This window comes from Callorhinchus milii, unplaced genomic scaffold, assembly GCF_018977255.1.
Source record: "Callorhinchus milii isolate IMCB2004 unplaced genomic scaffold, IMCB_Cmil_1.0 Scaffold16, whole genome shotgun sequence".
In the NCBI taxonomy this organism is placed as follows: Eukaryota; Metazoa; Chordata; class Chondrichthyes; order Chimaeriformes; family Callorhinchidae; genus Callorhinchus; species Callorhinchus milii.
In genome coordinates this window covers 11,783,451-11,803,815 of record NW_024704757.1, presented here as the reverse complement: position 1 = coordinate 11,803,815, position 20,365 = coordinate 11,783,451, and the positions used below count along the sequence as shown (strand labels likewise).

Here is a 20,365-nt window from a genome sequence, read left to right as displayed (position 1 = left end):
TCTTTATCAGTGGTTGCAGTATTCCTTTTAGTCCAGCAGCTATTACAAGTTTTCACATCCTTTCTAATCTAAAACATCTGTCTGTCTGCAAACATAGAGCCTGGAATTCAACGTAACATTCAAGGTGTGGTCAAAGTAACACATTTTACATTAATCTGTGTGGCTATTTATCCATTTCCCCAATAAACTACCCAGACCCAGTCACTGCACTCTACAGTAAATCCTATGAAGCGCTTTGAAACATTTTGATTGTGTGATAAGGTTCTATATCAAAAGCAAGTATTGTTATTTTTCCTTGTATAATAACCTACACTGCACGAAAAGCCGAGGGCATGGTTTTCCATGTGTAGAGTGAAACTATTGTTTACTATAAATAGATCATTTATGAACGATAAAGCATTTGGGTTTTAAGCTTACTCATATTTTATTTTGTTTTACCAGAGAACATCATATCCATCAACACTTTGATTCATTTACTAGGTTTAAAAGAAAGCTTATTTTGATAAGATTTAATTTTAAAACATTTATTCAGTACTTTCCCTATGGATCTTAGCTAGTAATCAGTGCCCTTTGGGCCGTCCTCCCAACGTGAAAGGCCCTCTACAAATGTAATTTTGTTGTTGTTGTTGTAATTGGCAATGACAACAAAAAAAACACTAATGATTCTCTCCAAAGCAATGAATCCAGGTCTCAGTCAATGGAAACATGGACTTTGAAACATAGTCTTACTAAATTGATGAAATAAAATAAAAAGGAAGCTAAGAATTGGATCCCGGAGTAGAGTTCTGAGTATTAGATAGAAGATTAGAGCCGAGGTTTATTTATTTTATTGGCCGGAGTGCATTCTTGAGACATATTCAAACATCTGCAAACAATCATGCACAAATTTGTTTCATATTCAGCATACAAATTGTACTGCAAATACATGATTTGCCACGTCAAATATGGTCATTTGTGCTCCACCAAATTGCGTTTAATATGATAATAATCCTTACATGTGATGTAGCGCCTTAACATCAAAAATGAACAGTTCAGCGTCTGCTTACTTCAATCACTGGTGCAATTTCGTACAAAGTCTCATTTTTAATCAGTTCCATTTGTCCTTATCTTCCTCAGAAGGTAGAGATGTGAGATCTTGAAACTTCCATACATGGTTATCTCATGGGTGTCAGCTTGGCTCAGTTGGTCACACTGGGTCAGAAGGTTTTGTGTTCAAGCCCCATATCGCCCGGGTTCATAATCAATGCAATACGGGTGAAATGCTGCATTGTCAGATGTGCTGCCTTTCAGATTAAAAAAAATAAATCTGTTTTAGACGTTAAAGATGTTAAAGATCTCTATCCTCTCTTAAAAAAGAAATGTATTCTCTGTGTTCCCAGAATAGATAGTCATTCACCTGATAGGTATTTGTGGGACTTTGTTGATACAAAATACTTCTACTGATTTCCCTACAAAGACAGTGCTTGGAGGCATTTCGATACGACAACGGTGCCGTAGAAATACTATTACTTTCTTTCTCTCCCGACAGCAGATTCTCGTGTGGATAACCTCGTTCAAATTAATAGAAATAGTGATAGCATTAAAATGCAACCGGACCTTCGTGTGCCCCTAAATCAGCGTCGTAATCAATAAGAGGTGACCAATTTAGTGGGAACAAAGTGTAGTCTTTCCATTGCAAGTTATATATTATTTTTTTTAAAAATCCAGTTGCTTTTAACGGAATGATGAGTCTCAGCCACAAACTCGTCCCTGGCCATCGACCGGAGGGAGAGAGCATAATGATAATTGCAATTGAACACATTCATCCACATGAAATGCCGTGTGAGATGATAACGCTGTGGACCCCTCTGTGGACACGAACCACCAAAGGGAATCGCTGGTCAGTTTCACACGCAACGCAGAGGCGATTTTTTTGTTTTTTTGAACCACCTTCATTTTCATTGAAGCTCCCTTTTTAAAGGGCGTAATACGCTCTGCAAAATATATCCTATACATATATATTTCCCGACGTGTAGTTTAATGCATTTCTACTGCACTGTACGTTAAAACGAACGGTGAAAGAATTAAAAAAGGAACCGTCCAAAAAAAGTTGCATTCCAGTTTTTTTTTTTGCACCGAAGCTGTGAAACAAAACCTGTGCCAAGAAGCTCAGGTGCAGTGCAATCCAACCCGGGCTCTGCGGGTCCGGGCGAGATCTCGTTATGTGTTTAATAATAATAATGTCCTGGAGCAACAAAGAAAAAAAACTATCGTTTTCTCGTGGAAAAAAAATTAAAAAAAAAAACTGCGGATTTTGTTTTAATTCATTTACATGAATGTTTTAAGCAAATGCCTCTCTCTCATCGACTGTCAACCGACTTCACAGAGGCTGTTCCCATTGATAACGATGGATGACATGGACCCGGACTTCTGCTCTGAAAATAATTCTGCAATAAAAATGAAACTGCCAACAGCCTCACACAATCCAGCAATTCAAACGACAGAATATAACGAAAGAGTGAATGGATTCAGCTTTTTTTTTACCCCCCCCCACCCCCCCATTATAAACCGTAGCTGTAGTAGATCACAACCACTGATTGCAAAGCTGGAGCTGATTAATTTTTTTTTTGCAAAGCTTTGGTCTGTTGCAGCGTCACTGTTTAATGTCATTTCAAGCACGAGTGTGACTTCAATTTAATTAATTTCCAGCAGAAAAAAAAACTGACGACCCATCCGCAATCAGGCAATTTATTTCCCAAATGAAGTGTTCACAGCTAAACAGAAATGAACAATCAATGTGAAAGAAAAACAACAACTGGTGTAATACCAATCGTATTCACCCCCCACCCCCCCCCCCCCACCCCCCCCACACACACCACACACCACAAACAAACATAGACAGCGCAGGGGCTGCGTAACGAATATGTGATAAGTTTGTAATTACGTCTTTTTTTCAAAAAAAAAGTTTAACGCAGTTTAATGTACAATAGGGGGTCATTAATTAGACGCCGAGTCCCACGAAAAACAAAAACTGCGAACATTGTAGCTGTGACATTGTCCAGAATTGGAAAGGATGAGCTGATCTGAACACAGTATTCAGTGTATTCCTGAGAGTCAGAGAGAGGTCGGAGTTGGTCAGTGATTTCTTAAATTGTAGCACGTGCTGTAAAAAATAAAGTGATATATACATTACAATGGGGTTATTAATGATAATGATCATCATCATCATCATCGCATCTAACACAGGTTGCATTATCACGCCATTGAGACGCCTCAGCCTTTGTATATATTGTATATTGACTGTATATTGATTGTAAAATTGACTGTCCATTTGGTGGGTTATTCTGGCTTTTTTACCTTGAGCTTTTTTTAAAAAAAAAACAAGAAAATGACTGTTCTTATAAAATCCGACCTCATTTTATCGCCAATTAATTCATTGTAAGTTACATCCAACAGAACAGAATCAATCACCTGGCAACGTGTGTTCATATTTCGTGGAGCTGAGATCACAGACCTTTCACAGTGACGCCAACCAACGAGATTTATCAGTCGTTATACAGTACACAAAATCGTTTCTTTAAAATAAACTTTTGACTCACAACTTGATGTATAACTGTCTCACCTCAATTGCCTATATGGATGGAACTCGAGCACTAGACTTGGAGCCGTAAGAAATATTATTCTTGTGAACGTGGAGCCTGTTGGCTCACCAAGTTATAGGGGGGAAAAAAAGAGTCCATTGAGGCGTTCAAGATAAACACCTGACTGGTAAGATTAAGAGATTAGGGAGGAAAAAAAAAGTGAGTTAATGCAATTTAGGAGTTTTCATAGAAATAATGGGGGAGTAGGTTCCAACTTCCCCATGTTTATATATATATATATATATATCATCCCCCTGACCAAACTTGGGGATAACATTTGGTTTGTGGTGAGTTTTCATGTCTGCCCTGATGTTAATTATTAATGTATTAAAGGAGTGGAGAGAGTTTGTGTGTGTGTGGGGGAGGAGTAAATAAGTGGTTCCCTGCAGTCTCTCAGAGTAGATCTGCTCAGCAAAGCAGATCCCCGACAGTTCCTGTTTCTGAGCAATACACCCTCCAGTAATTCATACAATGTTTAATTGCTGCACTTTTTTTCTAATATAAAAAAAAAGCTGCATTGATTTCCACCTTGAAACTCTTTGCAGTTCCACACCGATGCTGTGCTCACCGCTTCAGTCCTCTGGGTGGAAGCAATTTGGCTTTTATTTTTTTCTGATGTGGCAGATGAGCTCTGCCCAGTGCACAGAGACCCTCATTGAAGAAGTCCCTTATTTGAGAGTTCCAATAAGTTCTGAAGTTTCCCACGAGGGAAGCATATGGTCGTGAATCTGTAGACAGATTTTTCTGTAGAATAAACCCCTTTTGGTTCTCACTCTTACCCACTGAGCATATGGAGGAAATACAGAAAGAGGAGCAGGTCATTCAGCCCCTCGAGCCTGTTCCACCATTCCATTGGCTGCATACTCCCAGGGCTCCTTTCAGGTCCCCCAAAATATATATGAGACTCTCAACACCCCCCCCCCCCCCCTCTACCCCACCCCCTCCTCACCCCTCCCCACCCACCACCACCACAGAAAACTCTTGGTTATGTCTAAATCATATTGAGCTCTTAATGTAGAAGTGAGACCTGCAGCAGATCAGATCAGTCAGTAACATATATGATGAGTTCAAATGGACTCTTAACCATACTGTATGTATCAAAGTTCACCTTTTCAGCTAATAAACTCCATTCTACAAACAGCACACAAAGCTCCCATCAATCGATTTCCCAAACGCCAGTTGCCATCCATTAATGATTAACTCTCTTAAGTCAATAACGCTTACAATTCTGACTCCATTCGCGCCTGGCTGGGGGAGAAAAAGATTTATTTGGGTTTATTATTATCAGAATTTTATTTTAAAAAAAGGACACAGAGACACACACAAAGAGAGAGAGAGAGAAACTTGAGTTACCTGACTATACGGGCGAGATCCCCGTGTCTTTCGACTCCACTAATACATTGAAAGTAATATCCTGATGGGAAGACCTGGACGCAGTTATGGAGCTTGCATCAGAAGACAACCTCCGGAGGAATATAGGTCTCACAGTGGTTTTATTCTTGTGATCGTGGACCTCCGGGGCATTGCCGGGGGTCCTGTGGTTGGCGTCCTGCCTGTTCCTCAAAGTCTCCGAGATCCTGACCGAGAACTTCCTCAACATGCCGGTGAACCCCGTTTCCTTCTTCAACCCCACGTCGTCCTCCAGCTCCTCGAGGGGCACCTCGAGGTTGCCCGTGTACCAGAAGATCCACCAGACCAGGCTCAGGAAGATCACGATGGCCCCCGCGTAGATGAGGAAGTCGTAGAAGAAGACATCGGCGAAGACCCCGAAGAGAAGCACCGTCAGCCCCACCGCGTCGAAGGCTATGGCCAGCCAGAAAGCGCACACACAGCGACCCAGCCCGGCTCTCTGGAGCGCCATAGCGAGAGCATGTTCCTGCACCCAACCCACCTGCAGTTTCCTTGGGAGCCACCACAGGTATTGGTGATCAGAGTTCAAAGCCACCCTCCCCCAACCCTCCTCCCCCCTCACACACACACACCCATTTACCTGGTGCGGTTACTGGGTTACTGGGTAGTTATCCTGACCTTGTTGGCGTCACCCCTGAGGCAAGAGTTAAACATTGGCTCACTTTGCAAACAACTTTGCTCTGTCTCTGCCAACTCACTGCTATTTCCTCCCCCTCCCACCCCTTCCACATTATATATAAAATGAACGTTTCAGATTATGAAGTCTACCTCTCACCCAATCGATCAGGAGATTACTTGCATTTTACCAAATGCAAGGAGTATTATTACTATTATTATTATTATTATTATCGTATCCGAGAAAACGCTTCGTTTTATATGCACAGCACACGACACGATTTAATTTCTTTGGGGATAGAGCATTGCAATTTAATGGTTTTGAACGCACAGAAGTCACAGGGATTTCAACGAATGGTTAGTTTTATGGTTCACACTTCTGAATGATTAATGAGAATAATAACAATAATAATAGTAACAACAATAATAATAACAATAATAATGACAATAATAATAATAACAACAATAATAATAATAATAATGATTAACCAAACGTTCCTGGCTTTGCAAACCTCAGAGAATTCCCATAAAGTTGATGGGGATGTAAGGATTTTCAGCTCTTTGCAACTTCCTCCCCCCAAATCCTTCTGCCTCGCATTCTCTCTCCTGGTTTTCAAAGTCCTCCCTAAAAGCCAAGACCCCTTCGACCACCTTCCAAACCGGTACCTGTTTATTTCAACGATTTGCAGTCAGTAAAGTCCACCCCCATTAAAAGTGAACGTTTGCATTTTGACAAAAGAATTTATTGTCGAATGTCACCCTCTGTTGATGTGATCATCTCTCACCATTCAAGAAAATAGTACTTTGCTTACACGTTATTGTTATTATTATTATTATAATAATTATTATAATTATAATTGTTAATATTGTTGTTTTAAACTGGCTAATTAGTTATTAAAACACGCAGAATGATATCAAAATGTGAAGCTTGGTGTTCCTATCTCAAAAGCAAACGGTTGCCTTTAAACTAAGAGGTTTTTTTTAAAAAAGAAAGATTGCATGCTGTTCATTTTTGGTTATATGAAGGAATGAAGGGGCATAATAATTGGTTGGGAATGACTCCAACGTAGTCATGACATTGAATAAATAGGACCTGTTTAATCAAGGGAAGGGATCTTAAGTCCTGTAAGGATATTATTTAAGAGACTCGAAGATACAATAATCATTTTTTTAATTCCATTTCATGTGGGGAGGGAGGGAGGCTTTTATTCCCATGATGGTCAGGGACATTTGGGACAACCCTGTACAGTTCAGGTCTGGTGGTACATCCTCCACACCCAAGGGTTTAATAGCAAGGATTGTGAGCTAATCACTCATTAGACTACCAGGAAACTTTCCTGTTAATGTGTGCGCTGTGCTGGTGAAGTTACAGTTGGATTAAAGAATAATACTACTAATAAAAAGGGCATTAATACGCCTCCAAAAATGGGGCTGTGCTTTCTCTAGCATGCGAGTAATTGAAGAGCCCAAGAGAAAGAGAGAAGGAGAGAGGGAGAGAGAAAGAGAGTGATTCACGCAGCAGATCTGGGGTACAGTTTCCTTATGATCCCCGCGTGTCTGAGCTTCTGTTTAACGATGGGAATCCACACGAGTCCAGTGACGATGAACATCAAGCCGATGGAGAGACAGACTGGCCCCAGGGCATAAGGGACCTCTGTGACCCGAGTAAAGTAAAGGATGGTCAGGGTGATGCCCACAAGAAAGACCAAGACCCCGATCACTGTGATGGTGATGGGTTTGTGATAGTCTTCCCAGCTGTTGCACCTCTGGACTTCACAAGCGTTGATGGGCTCTGCTCGATGCCCAACGTGAATGGAGCTTCTTGAGCAGTAACTTCTCCTGTCATCCGGAGAAGACATCTGACTGGACCCAAACCTCTCTGAAGAGCTGATGGTTACGAGTTGCATTTTTCACACCTCCCGTATTGCCTGCAATGGCCAGAAATAATGTCAATGTTATACAAAATAACCCCCCACCCCACCCCACCCACCCCCTCCCCAATAACCTGCTGATGTAAATTGTACTTCAGGGTGAGGAGAGAGATGTTTTGATAAGGCGTTGGTCATAATGTATGACTTCATTTTTGGGGGGGGCTCGAATTGAGATTTGATTTGATCCTTTAAATACGAGTTACATTTAATCAGACATTTCCGAAGGCAAACAAAATAATAAGCAACACGGCAGGGAATTATATATATATTATACTGTATGATTGCATATGTATTTATATATTTATTATTAGATATATTGATTGTTTTTTTTTCAATTATGTTTTGTATGAATGAGGAAGTTGCTTTTGGCACAAACGAAAACGCAAATGCTATCGGAAAGAAGGGCCAACTCATGAGCATAAGAAAAATGGCCCCAGTCATCTGATTCCAATGTGACTGTTCACCTTATTAACCTTGACGCTTTAGTGCTTCATTTTGAGGCCGGATTGTTATTTTTAGTTTATGAAAAGCAGACCTGTTTTCCCAGTCTTATTTATTATGTTCACAGTGATGTTCCGCAGAGTCTCACTTTTGCACTGCGATTGGTAAACACGTTTGACAAAGGTTGGGGTGTTGCAAAGCCCGTCTTCGCAACCTGGCTCCATTGACACCACTCTGGCCTCTGCTTAACAAGGTTCTGGGTTACAAGTCCCACATGGGAACTTTGAGCTCAGAGTTTCTCGGCTAACACCCCAATATAGAGAGGTATCTGCCTTGGGATGTGATGTTGAAGATTTGGCATTAAAGATATCATGGCAGTATTGAAAAAGGAAGTTTCTCCCAGTGTTCTGGCCGACAATAACACCACCCCTACCCCCCACCACCACCCTTTCCCACCCCCACCAAAAAAAAAAAAGAAATGGTCATTCATTTCGAGTGAGACATTGATGTGCACAAAGTTTAGCTGTTGGGTTCCCACCAAAATACACAGTCACTGCACTTTAGGGTAAATCCTGCGAGGTTCTTTGAGATGTTTCCACAACAGGATACGACTCTGTATGTGTACGTAAGGATATCAAGGGAAATATTCTTAGATCAGTCATTAGCAAAATCATACAAGATGGCACATGTGATAGTTACATTTTCATTTGACAATTACAATTAAATTTGACGTTACATTTGACAATTAATTTAACATTCTCTGAACCCTCCCTGATGCCCTACGCATGAAAGTTCCTGTATTTAACTTTACTGTCAGGATTATCATTGTAACAGGATGTAACAGGATTATCATTACATCTCTTTGGGCGAGAGGGTGGGGGCGAGAAATGACAATTCTCTTTGTAGCTGCAAAAGAGTTCATTTAAAAAAAACAGTTTTTGGCAAACAACATAAATGTAATATTTCATTTAAATCCCAGGTTCGATTCACCTAAATTTCTCTGGGAAACCCGTTCAAGCCCAAACAACAACTGGATGCATTTTATCCCAACTATTTAGGAATGCTGAGGAATTCCTGCTTCTTAAACGGACGCAAAATGAAACTAATCTACTTGTCTCAGATTGTATTGAGAAAACATCCATTTCAAAAAGAACCACACATGTCTTTTGACAGCACCGAATGTGCCTTTTTTTTTATAAAATGGAGTTTGACAAGAGTCTCAAAATCTTGTCAAATTCCATAAAAAGTACGTTCGGCGCCGTTAAACAGCATCCGGAAAGTTTACATGAGCTATTTGTTCATCTTCAAAGAGAATTGTCACCGTCTTTTGTCGCAATAAAGTACACAGTCGTTTCCGCAGTTTCTAAAAAGTTAACAACACGAACAATACTAACACGAACATGAACGTTCCTGCTTGCAAGACTGCTGCACAGAGCCTTTACACGCACTTTGCATTGCTTTAAGGTGCTTTACAAATGCATTTTGTTGTTGTTGTTGTTCTTTACATTTACACTGACATGCAATGATCTCTTATCTTTGCAATGTGCACATTTAAGGACATAAACCCCCACCCCCACAGATTAGCGGGAACAAATTCCCATCGTTTTTTTTTGCAACAAAGCTTCCAACTCCAACGCAACGTCCAAACCAAATGTCAGCAACTGCACAGCATCTCTCTCCTCTACAGATTCCTGACTTGGACTTCACATTAGAAATCCCAAACCACAACAACAGCTGCCAGCGGACAACAGACTGAAGCTGCTCCTGGTTACAGATAAAGGTTAAAATGCACTTACTTCGTGGTTTTAAAGATTAGCCGTTTAGTTAGCTCTCAGCCAGTGCTTCATGGCTACTGCTGCTGCTGCTTATGTTGAGCCAAGAGGTGGGGGGGGGGGGGGGGGGGGGGGATTTTAGTGGCTTCCGAAAAGGGCTGGAAGTGGGAAAGAGGGAGGAAGCACCAATTGGCTGTGGATCAGACAGGGAAGAGACGACACCCAAGAGGCGTTACAGATCAAACCCGCAGCTTCGCAGGTCATTCATCGCCTTCAGATACACTGAGACGTCTCGAAGATGTGAAAAGCACTATATCAAAATGCAAGGATTATTATTATTATTATATTCCAGTGCGTTTCGCCCACAAAATATAGTCAATCCACTTTACAGTATATTCCGTGAAACGCTTTGAGACGTCTCAACAAAGTGATAAGGCGCTGTCTCAAATGCAAGGATTATTGTTGTGTCAAGTTCACAATTAAACACAGCCTAACGGTAAATAAAGTGTGAACTCTTCCACTCTAATCTCCCGAAACAAATATTCTCTTCTAAATAGTAGTAATTCAAAATTGTTAAATAAATCACATTCCATGGAACGTCTATTTCTACATAAAGCAAATTTAATGGGCACGTAACATTTACATTTCCTTTCCTAATGATATAAGGTTCGGGGATCGCTTTACTACTTTGTGAATTAGTTGTGAAAAGGGTCTATGTATATATGTGTGTCAGTTTGTTGTACAGCAAATACAGGAACTGTATTAGCACAATAGAGATCCTTAGGGAAAATACTCTGATGATTGAGGTGGAATTGATTCATTTAACCCTATTCAGTCTCAACAGTCTAAACCCTACTCATTAAATATATTACAATAACCAGAGAAACTATCTCCATGTTATAGTTGTCGTTGACATGCGTCTCCTTTGCAGTTTTAAGGATGTGTTTATTTTGATGTCATTCATCTGTGTGTGCGTGAGGGGAGTGGGGAGGAAGAGAGGAAGGATGCTATTGATATTACAAGGGATTGATTGCTGGGTTATAACGATAATTGATACAACAAGGCAGTCTTTCAATGTCTGAAACAGTTGTTTATGAAGGGGGCATTAATAACAACAGCAACAGCTGCACGTTACAGGCAGAGAAATTCTGGCCTTCCTTAGAAGGTAGTGTGACTTTGTGAGGAACAATTTTTAATGAAAAGAAATAAAAACGAGAGTAATTGTGAATGTTTTAAATCTGAAGTACGGGAAATTGGGACAATCAACAACAATTTACAGATCAATCAGTTGTTGAAAGAAAAAAAAATAGGACAGTAGTTTCGTTATGGACTTCATTGAAATTAAAATGGTTTTAAAAAAAATTGGATCACACTGGAACCACATGTATAGACGTGACTTCAGTATACAGATGCAACCCTAAGTTGCTACTGGTGCTAAAATTTACAGGACAGCTGTGGATAAAGTAAAAGTTTAACTCAAGATGGAACTAACTAAACAAAATATATCTGTATACATCCCAGGATAACGCTCTGTAAAATGAAGAGGTAACATAAACACGAGTCCTCATACATAAAACTAACAGGAGGAAAATAATCTTTTATTTAGTTTTTGGAGATCTAATATACGGTTCATAAGCTGAATGTTGACTTAGGTTTACATTTCAGCAGACAGTCCTTATGAAGAATGAGAACACAGGGTAAGCACAGATGAAAATGAGCCAAGTTCAACACACATATGGGCATAAAATATGTTTACAAGCACTGTAACAGATTTTGATAGATAAGTTCCACAAAAATCCTGAAAAGGCATCTCTCCACCACATACACAAATATGATTGCATGTCATTAAATATTTAACGCGATTTCCCGCATCACATTTAACAACCCAAACATTTGATTTTGCTTCTATTAATGTCTCAAAGATAATTGCTGCCAAATGTCATAACTGTCTATTTCTAGGAAAGCTCAAGTCAATTTGCACACAGCCAGGGGTTCCACAAACAGCAATGGAGTGAATAACCAGTTCCCCAAATAAAATCCACTCCATGGCTGTATGCAAATCATCTGTTGCATCCACCCACAAAATAGTCGCACCACTTTATAGTATATCCTATGAAGAGCTTTGAGATCCATTGACAATTTGATAAGGTGCTACACCAAATACAAGGATTATTATATGCCTCTCTTCTTTTCTGTATAATTTGAGTACATTAATTATTCAATATCAGCAAAAACTTCAATTTATAAAAACACGCTGTAGAACCCAGAGCTGGAAGCTTGTCAAATCCTGGTGAAGGAATAGTGGGTGGTCCAGGGAGACACAAAGGACAGAATGTGTGTGTGTGTGATATTTATATATATAATATATATGTTACGTCTCAGGAAGATCTCTTCCATTGTTGTGATGGAGAGAATTAAATTGTATTTCTGATTTTAAACTGCTTCTAGTGTTTGGCTGCACCACTTATTTAGCAGAATGAACCAAAACATTTAATTCATTAACCTGTTGGAATGAAAAGAACCGCAGAATAAATCAAACTCTCAACCTGTTAAATCAGTTCTTTCTTCTGGTATACTATGAATCACTTGATGCATTGTACAAATTGCTGTTACTATTTATCTCAAGCAACTGGTGAAACTTTCTGTTACCACAGTGAACAGAACTTCTCATCTTAAATGGTTAAACTATGAGATGTATGTTTAGGCAAATATGATGGACCCAATGTGTATTTAACAAACCACTTAGGGCGGTATAGGATTTATTATCAGCTTCATGAACAGACACAGATTTCCACTGTTCAAAGAGTAAGTGGCTAAAGTTCATTTTAAGTTCAGGCAGACTGTGGGACCTTCTGTTTCTTTTCTTTCTGCTTGGGAGTTTTAGGAGCTTTCATTGCAGATTTCACAAGTTTTTCTTTTCTGACGATCCCTGCAGATTTTGCCAGAGATTTTTTAGGAGTTTTCTTCTTTGTACTTTTCTCAAACACATTTTCTTTCATCTGCTGCTTTGGTGTCTGAACTTTCTTTTTTCGCTTGTCCGGGGTCTGCATTTCTGGATGATCTGGCTTCTGTTTTGGAGTCTCCTTTACTGCTGGTGTTTGTGAAATAGCCTTTCGTGGCAGTTTCATGTTGACGGGGGTTACATCAACAGTGGTTTTCTGCTTTGATTTCTGCTCAGAAAGAAGAATTTTTAAATGTTCAGAATTAAAAGCATGTGATCTTCTCACATTTCAGCATGAAGAAAGACACACAAAGCATCCCTATTGTGAACATTAGAAATACTCTAATGTTTAATATGTTCATATAAGGGAGAACCATTGAACAATTAAAAAAAAATTAAATTCTATTTTTGTCATGTTAGCTCTTAAAACTACCCCACTTCTGCTCTGCCAATCTTATATAGTTATCTAATAAAGACTTGGATTGAATTTTCATACAACTGATGTCTTTTTTAAATTAAAAAAAGCTGGAAATCCATTAGTGTTCTGCATGTTTAACAAGCATGTACAAAATTACTACCTAATGCCTGGAAGATTGTAGGATATACACTTCATAAGTTTACCTTACCACAGAGGGAAGGAGAAGTTAAAATATTCAAATTTGTCAGGATTTTTAGAGAACGAAATAAAGTGGGATTTTTTCCCCCCCTACAACAACAAAATTACATTTGTATGGCGGCTATCATGTTGGGAGGACGTCCCAAGGCGCTGGACAATCAGTGTTTTGGACCTGAGCTGAGAGTAGGGATGGGGAAGGGTGGAGTGCGGGGGGAGAAGCAGGGTGATCGAAAGCATGGCCGAAAGGGAGGGTCTTGAAATGTATCTTGAAGGAGACAAGGGAGGGGGCGAGGCGGAGGGACTGCAAGATGGAGTTCCAGAGGGTGGGGGCAGAGTGGCAGAAGGCCCGCCCGCCAATGGTGGGCAAGCGAGACAGGGGATGTGAAGCAGGCCGGAGAGAGCGGGCAGGATGGTAGGGGGATAGGAGGTCGCAGAGGTAGGGGGGAGCAAGACCATGGAGGGCTTTGAAGATGAGGACCAGGATCTTGAGCTGTATCCTCCGTGTGATGGGAAACCAGTGTAGAGTCGGGCGATGATGGGGGTGATAGGGTCACGTAGCCTGGTGCGGGAGAGGACACGGGCGACAAACCAGAAAAGCACAAGTAGCCCCCCACCTCCACCCGAGTAAAGCAAACCCTCTGCCTCCATCATTTATACAGAAGATGGAGGAAAACAATTTTCTTTCCATTATTCAATCCCCCAAATGTTTACAGATAACAGAAGTAAGCTGTTGAATAAGGAATGTATCCCCTGACTAAATTGTTGCTGTCCCACTGTTGAATGTGATAAATTGCATGATCACCTGATTGTTACTGAGTATTCTGTTTATACCACAAGTATACACCAAGTGTGGTATATCATACAACAGGACTGGACTGTCAGCTCCTCCTAGCGACCTGGATTTGAATCCTATCCAGACTAATGCTGAAAATTTCCTCGCTCTGCCCAATGTGGGTATTCATGTCTGAAATTAATTTGGACAGTCTCAATCCTGATCCAATTGGGCCACAGCAAAGAAAAGCAAAATGAATTGGCTACCTTGATAACCCCTGAAGAGACACAATACGAGATGTTTTGAGGCAGTCACCCATATTTCCATCAAAGAATATCTAATAATTCTTGCATTGTAGTGCCTATAGTGTTGAAACAAACTGATAAAAAATAGTATAGATTTTACGGACAGTGATGTTCCACAAACAGCCAGGAGGTGAATGATCAACTTAACTTTGGATTGCTGGACAAGACACCTGGAAAAACTCTGTTATCTTTTAAAACAGATTGAACCTGTTTAAATTCTCACCCAACAAACACTGCACTGGAATGCCATCTTAGAAAGCAAGCTGAAAGTCCAGACAAGTGGCTTGAACCCACAACCAGAGGTGAAACCCAGAAATGAGAGCGCTACCAAAAGAGCCAAACTGACACAAGGAGAGTTATTACACTGTCTGTGAAACGTACTTGTAACTTTGCCTTTTTTGAGGGTGTCTGTTCTTCAATGGGAACCAGCTGTGGTATTTCTTCATCTTCCTGATGCTTAGATTTCTCGGTGACTGGGGAACTTATCTTGAATGTATTCTCTGCTGCATCATTAGCTTCAACAAGAACAGTAGTTGCTTCTGCTAACGGTGCTGTTGCAGCTGACATCTCTGAATCTTGAACTTTCGTTACTTTCTTCTGCTTATTCTAAGAGAACAAACAAAAATACACATTTGCTACGACATTCAATAATTGCATTTATAAATATGTTCGAGTCGGTAATTGGAGTTGAAGTACAGATCAGCCATGATCTAATAGAATGGCAGAACAGGCTTATGGGGCTGAATGGCCAACTCCTGTTCCCATGTGCTCCAACAACACTCCTTTATTTGAACACAGTAAAACTGTTGGGATTGCCCAAACCACAAGCACTTCACACTTTTCAAATGGGGACAATAGATGGTGTTCAAAATTTTTTGTGGCTCTCGTACACCGAAAATCAAATTGAGAAGTTTCTTATGGAGCGCAGTTCACATCAACTCTGACTTTAAAACTGATACAACAAAATTACATTTGTATAGTGCCTTTCATGTCAGGAGGACATCCCAAGGCGAAGGACAATCAGTGTTTACGACCCGACCTGGGGGTCGGGATCGGGGAGGGAGAGGGAAGAGTAAGGTGATGGAAGGCACAGTTGAAGGAGGGTTTAGAAGGAGGCAAGGGAGTGGGCGAGGCGGAGGGACTGCGGAATGGAGTTCAAGAGGGTGGGAGCGATTGCAAACCGAAACAAAAATAACTTACATTTCATCTTGCAATGGTAAATAACTTTTGTACAAGTACTGCTTGTACCATCTGCATAGTGCTGTTCCTAGAACATATTTTGTACCTGCTACCCTATTATATATAAACATTATATATATATTATATATATAAAAAAAACCAAACAAAATTAATTTTTCCATTTTGTATTTACCGTATTTACCGTCTTCTTGGATGCCCCTTTCTGTAGCTCGACTAGGTTGTGCATGCCTGAGTTATAAATAGGCAAAGACACAGAGGTGGGAGTTTTCAAGTGAAGAATTTTTACGTTTTTCCATTTCTGTGGGTTAAAAAACAAGGAAATTTTTTCGAGACATAATATAGATTTAATGCTCATAGCTTTGGGACATGCAATTCTGAACCCAGATAAGAATTCAATTGGCTTTCTGGCGACCTGATGACCCAGAAGTCGGCCTCTTAGGCTCTTTTACATACCTTGGGTAAGTCTACTGCAAGTTTGCGGGCAGCCGCAATGATGTTTTCCACTACTTCCTGCACCTTCATTCCTGTGTGAGCTACGCGGGAAGTACTACAGGAGAAAAATACTGGGTTAGCACACATTCCACAAAATCCAGGCCGACACCAGCGATTAAGTTCAAAACTCATAAATTTTTATCTAAATGTACATTTTGGACAGAAATTAACTTCATATTCCACCCTAAAGCTGCACATTGATCAGCATAAAATATAAACCACCCCCCCAACCCCATCCCGGAAATTGGTAATGCTGGTAATGCATGCAGCAGAAACAAGCAATATGTCACAAGCTTTAATACTCACTAACAGCAGCCCTTGTTGGTAATCGGAAGGATAGTACCCTGTATCAATTTGTTCATTTCTTTTACAAGTTTATTTGAAGTTAGTTTTATCGACTGCGGGACCCTGAAATCAGAAATCATTAAAGTGAACAAATCTCACCATCAATATCTGCCGCGGAGCATCACAAAGATCAAATTCACGTGTCTTTTATCATGAACCTTTCTTTTGGAGAAAGTTGTTGTAGGGAGCAGACATTATCCTACCCTGAAATAGTTATGCCTTGTGCTGTTTTTCAAATATAGCACACATCTGAACAACCAACAAATACAATCTTAACAGAATACTTTACTGGACACCAAACAAGCAGTGCTTTTATTTCAATTCTCTATTAGAGAGCAGTATAACCAATCAGGTTGAGCACCAAATGCTAGACTGCAAAGTTCTGGATCTGAATAGTTTTGAGGTCAACGAAAGAAGTGACCTGATTGAGTCGCGTTTCAATTGGGGTGAAAGGGAAGAAACTGAAGTAAAGAAACTATCACTGGGACTTAATGGTTGAGTCCTGCTCACCTATCATCATTCCCCCAACCCCATACAGAGAAGCATGGCAATAGGGTAAATGTGGTCACCCTCACAACGTTTGTGTGGGATGATCATTAGAAGCACAAGAAACATTATCAATAAAATGGTTATCCATTGAATCTGTACATCGATTAGGCAGGCTTCCTTGAGGCATTCATTTAATATCAGGCACGATCTTCAAAGTCACTCAGTTTACTTACTTTTTAGCTTTGTAGAAATGTTTGCCTATATGAGATGGCAACAGCCGCCTGATTCGATCATCCGCCAAGAACAGGTCATAGCTACTCAACAAGCGACGCTTTGCTTCATATGCTTTGTACTCTGTCTTCAGTGCTTTGTATGGAATGATCTATCCAAGCAGAACCAGCATTAATACAGTTCCATTTCTGTTATAACTTGTTCTATTTGCTTTTAAGATTACTTTACAAACACAACACAAAAACATCCAAAATAAACATTAGATTGAGAGCAGATTTATAAAACTGCAAGCTCATAAAGTTTACAAGATAATAATAATAATAATCCTTGCATTTGATATAGCGCTTTTCACGTCGGGAGGACGTCCCAAAGCGCTTCACAGAACACACTGTAAAGTGAATTGACTGTATATTTGTGGGCGAACGCGGCAGCCAATTGCGCACAGCAATATTCCCACAAACAGTCATGGATTGAAAATGACCAATCTATTATTGTTTTTGGTTTTGGAGGGATTATTATTAGGCTCTGTGTGGAGTAAGGAAACTTGCCCAAGGTTTCGCCCTCTGCCTGGAATTGAACTCAGGTCTCTCGCTTGCAAAGCGAGTGCTCTAACCACTGAGCTACAGGACTCCACGATGAGACATGAACACATATTTGAGCACCGCGTAACAGTCATTTGGCATAATAATCTTTATAGTTGATGTAGCACCTTTCACATTGGGAGAAGGTCTTAAACTACTTCACAGGGTATAATGTAAAGTGCAGTGACACGGAACCAGACAGACCTTGTTGTTCTGTTCGACCCTCAGCTGTCCTTCAAACCTCACATCTATGCCATGATCCGTTCTATCTTCCCCCATTGCCCACTTCCCCCAACCCCCAGCTCGGGTGCAAACCCTTAAATGCCCAGTGCCTAGAGATGTCCTTCCGACGTGAAAAGGCGCTATGTAAAATAAATTGTTGTTGTTGTTGACAATGATGCTGAAAGCATTCTGCTATCCTACCTGTGTTACATTTTTAATTCCTTGTTGGGTGAGTAGCTTCTTGTAGAATTTCTCTGTCTGGTCTGCACTCATGTTTGGCTCATCTCTTGTAAAGAGACAAACTTCTGTTGTGTCTGTTCGAATGCCATGAGGCAGAGGTCTGCAATACAAACAGATTCCTTGAACATTTGAGTTTAATAGCATCCACGTAACCGCATCAATATCTCTTTCTCACCTTCTAACACCTCACCGGAGATAACATAGAAAAGTACAAATACGGGATAAGTGGTCTTTTATGGTAAGTTTTGAATAGGGGCCATATCAAATCAATTTTTGGATATCACAAGAAGGAATGAACTAAGAAGGCCTTTCAACTCATTCAATCTCATCCTTTTTTGTATGAAACCAAGGCAAAGCATAAATAAACCATAGGTTAATTTGTTCACAATTCAATTTTGATTCACTTGCATTTTTAGCGTTTTCTCCTTTTCTGGAATCTTCCATACTGTCACAACGAGCGTTATAAACTGATGTTCATTGAGGAACAGCGGGTTATCATCCTTACTCTTCTTCACATAGGCCAACAAAGCCTGTACAGCCTTAGTTATCTGAAGAAATGAAGGAGAGCAGGGAGAAAAAAAAAGTTTTTAATACGCACATTTTTGAATAAAACAAACAATATTGTGATATTTTATACTTTAATTGGAATGGTCTGATAATCTTTAATTACTTAAAGCTCAACAAAATATTGTTCAGTAAGAAATGCAAATAAGTACCTTAGAAAGTCAATTTGGAACACTAAAGTAAACAAATCCAAGAGTATTAAGTGGTGTAATGATACACACCCCAAATACACGCTATTTTTTTGACAACATTTGAACAACTTTGCAGGTCTCTATAACTTTCTGGAGTAAAACTCTTATCTGGGCATCAATTATCTGCATTGGGCTGTAATGTGTAAGACGACCCAGGGCTGTGATACCGACGAAATGTTCAGTTGTGCAAGATTGCTCAGGAGGCAACTTAATTTCTCTGACGACATCAGCGCAGAGAGCAGAGAGAAGAGAGCGAGGGAGATTCTACAGTGACGGCAACAACAAAACCACAACTTATCAAGCGCCGTCCCCGCAGCGCTCAACAGTGGCGGAGAGCCCGACTCCAAGTCGGGGTCGAACAGGAAAGTCTTCAGGCGGGACTTGAAACAACAACAACAACAACAACAAGATTGCATTCGTAGAGCGCCTTTCACGTCGGGAGGACGTCCCCAGGCGCTGGACAGTTGGGTCGGGAAAGAGAGGCGTATATATCTCTACCTATGTATCTGTCCGTTTTGTCTATCTTTATCGATCTGTCTATCTTTCTATTTGACTAAAATATATAGACATATAATATATATGTGTGTGTGTGTAGATCCGAACGGATCTATATACCCATCTGAACTTTCTTCACATCATGTCGCCCCCCAGTAAAGATAACCAGTCTGGACACAATGTGCCGCCTCCCCTGACCAACACTACCCCCACACCCCCCTCCCCTCACCCCCCCCCTCCCCTCCCCCCACACCCCCTCCCCTCACCCCTCCCCTCCCCTCCCCCACACACCGCCTCCCCCCACACACCCCCTCCCCCACACACCGCCTCTCACCCCCCATTTCTTTTTTTTGGGGGGTGGAGGGGGGTGGGGGGGTAAAGCCACGTTTGCCCGCGCACAGTCACTACACTTCGCAGTGTGAAGCGGACGAGGCCCTCCCTCCCTCACGGGCCGCGCAGTCTGAACCCCCTTTTCCGGCGGCGCTGAGGCTGAGGGGCGGATTAAACCCGACCCCGACCACCCCCCGCCCCGGGCCCGGGGAGTGTGAGGAGAACGGGGAGGGAGGGAGGTGGGGGGGGGGGGAGACCACCGAACAGCACGCGCCCTCCTACCTGCTCCGCGCTCAGCGACTCCATCTTGGACACGTGTGCGCGGGGAGACCCGGGAGAGGAGACGGACACTGCGCAGGCGCGCGACCCGCAGTGACCCCCTCCCCTCGCGGAGCCACGTGGGTGCCCTCTGGGGAAGGGTGGGCGGGGCTACTCTGGGGGTGGGTGGGCGGGGCTACACTGGGGGAATGGGCGGGGCGCCTCCTGTGATTGACAAGCGTTGGTACAGACAGCCAACTGATGGGACAACCAACCCCAGGTCCCAGGTGCTCCCTCCCTCCCT

General features: G+C 41.3%; 2 protein-coding genes across 4 annotated transcripts; both read right to left on the bottom strand.

Annotated features, from left to right (window-relative positions):
- Positions 1-947: 947 nt before the first annotated feature.
- si:dkeyp-72e1.6 (transmembrane protein 238-like) lies at positions 948-5,576 on the bottom strand. 2 transcript variants are annotated; one of them, XM_007893707.2, is made up of 2 exons: positions 4,974-5,576; positions 948-1,283 (listed from the first exon to the last, which is right to left on the bottom strand). In XM_007893707.2, the coding sequence occupies exon 1, from the start codon at positions 5,479-5,481 to the stop codon at positions 4,978-4,980; it is 504 nt and encodes a 167-aa protein (XP_007891898.1). In that variant the 5' UTR covers positions 5,482-5,576; the 3' UTR covers positions 948-1,283; positions 4,974-4,977. The 2 variants fall into 2 exon arrangements, with proteins under 2 accessions (XP_007891898.1, XP_007891896.1); XM_007893705.2 differs by lacking the exon at positions 948-1,283 and adding an exon at positions 2,884-3,142 and having other exon boundaries at positions 4,974-5,575.
- Positions 5,577-11,366: 5,790 nt separating this feature from the next.
- rsl1d1 (ribosomal L1 domain containing 1) lies at positions 11,367-20,166 on the bottom strand. 2 transcript variants are annotated; one of them, XM_042341218.1, is made up of 9 exons: positions 20,086-20,166; positions 18,632-18,771; positions 18,185-18,323; positions 17,183-17,331; positions 16,422-16,523; positions 16,077-16,170; positions 15,796-15,921; positions 14,805-15,029; positions 11,367-12,959 (listed from the first exon to the last, which is right to left on the bottom strand). In XM_042341218.1, exons 1-9 carry the CDS (start codon positions 20,107-20,109, stop codon positions 12,621-12,623), a joined length of 1,338 nt encoding a protein of 445 aa, XP_042197152.1. In that variant the 5' UTR covers positions 20,110-20,166; the 3' UTR covers positions 11,367-12,620. The 2 variants fall into 2 exon arrangements, with proteins under 2 accessions (XP_042197152.1, XP_042197153.1); XM_042341219.1 differs by having other exon boundaries at positions 15,805-15,921.
- Between the last annotated feature and the right edge of the window lie 199 nt (positions 20,167-20,365).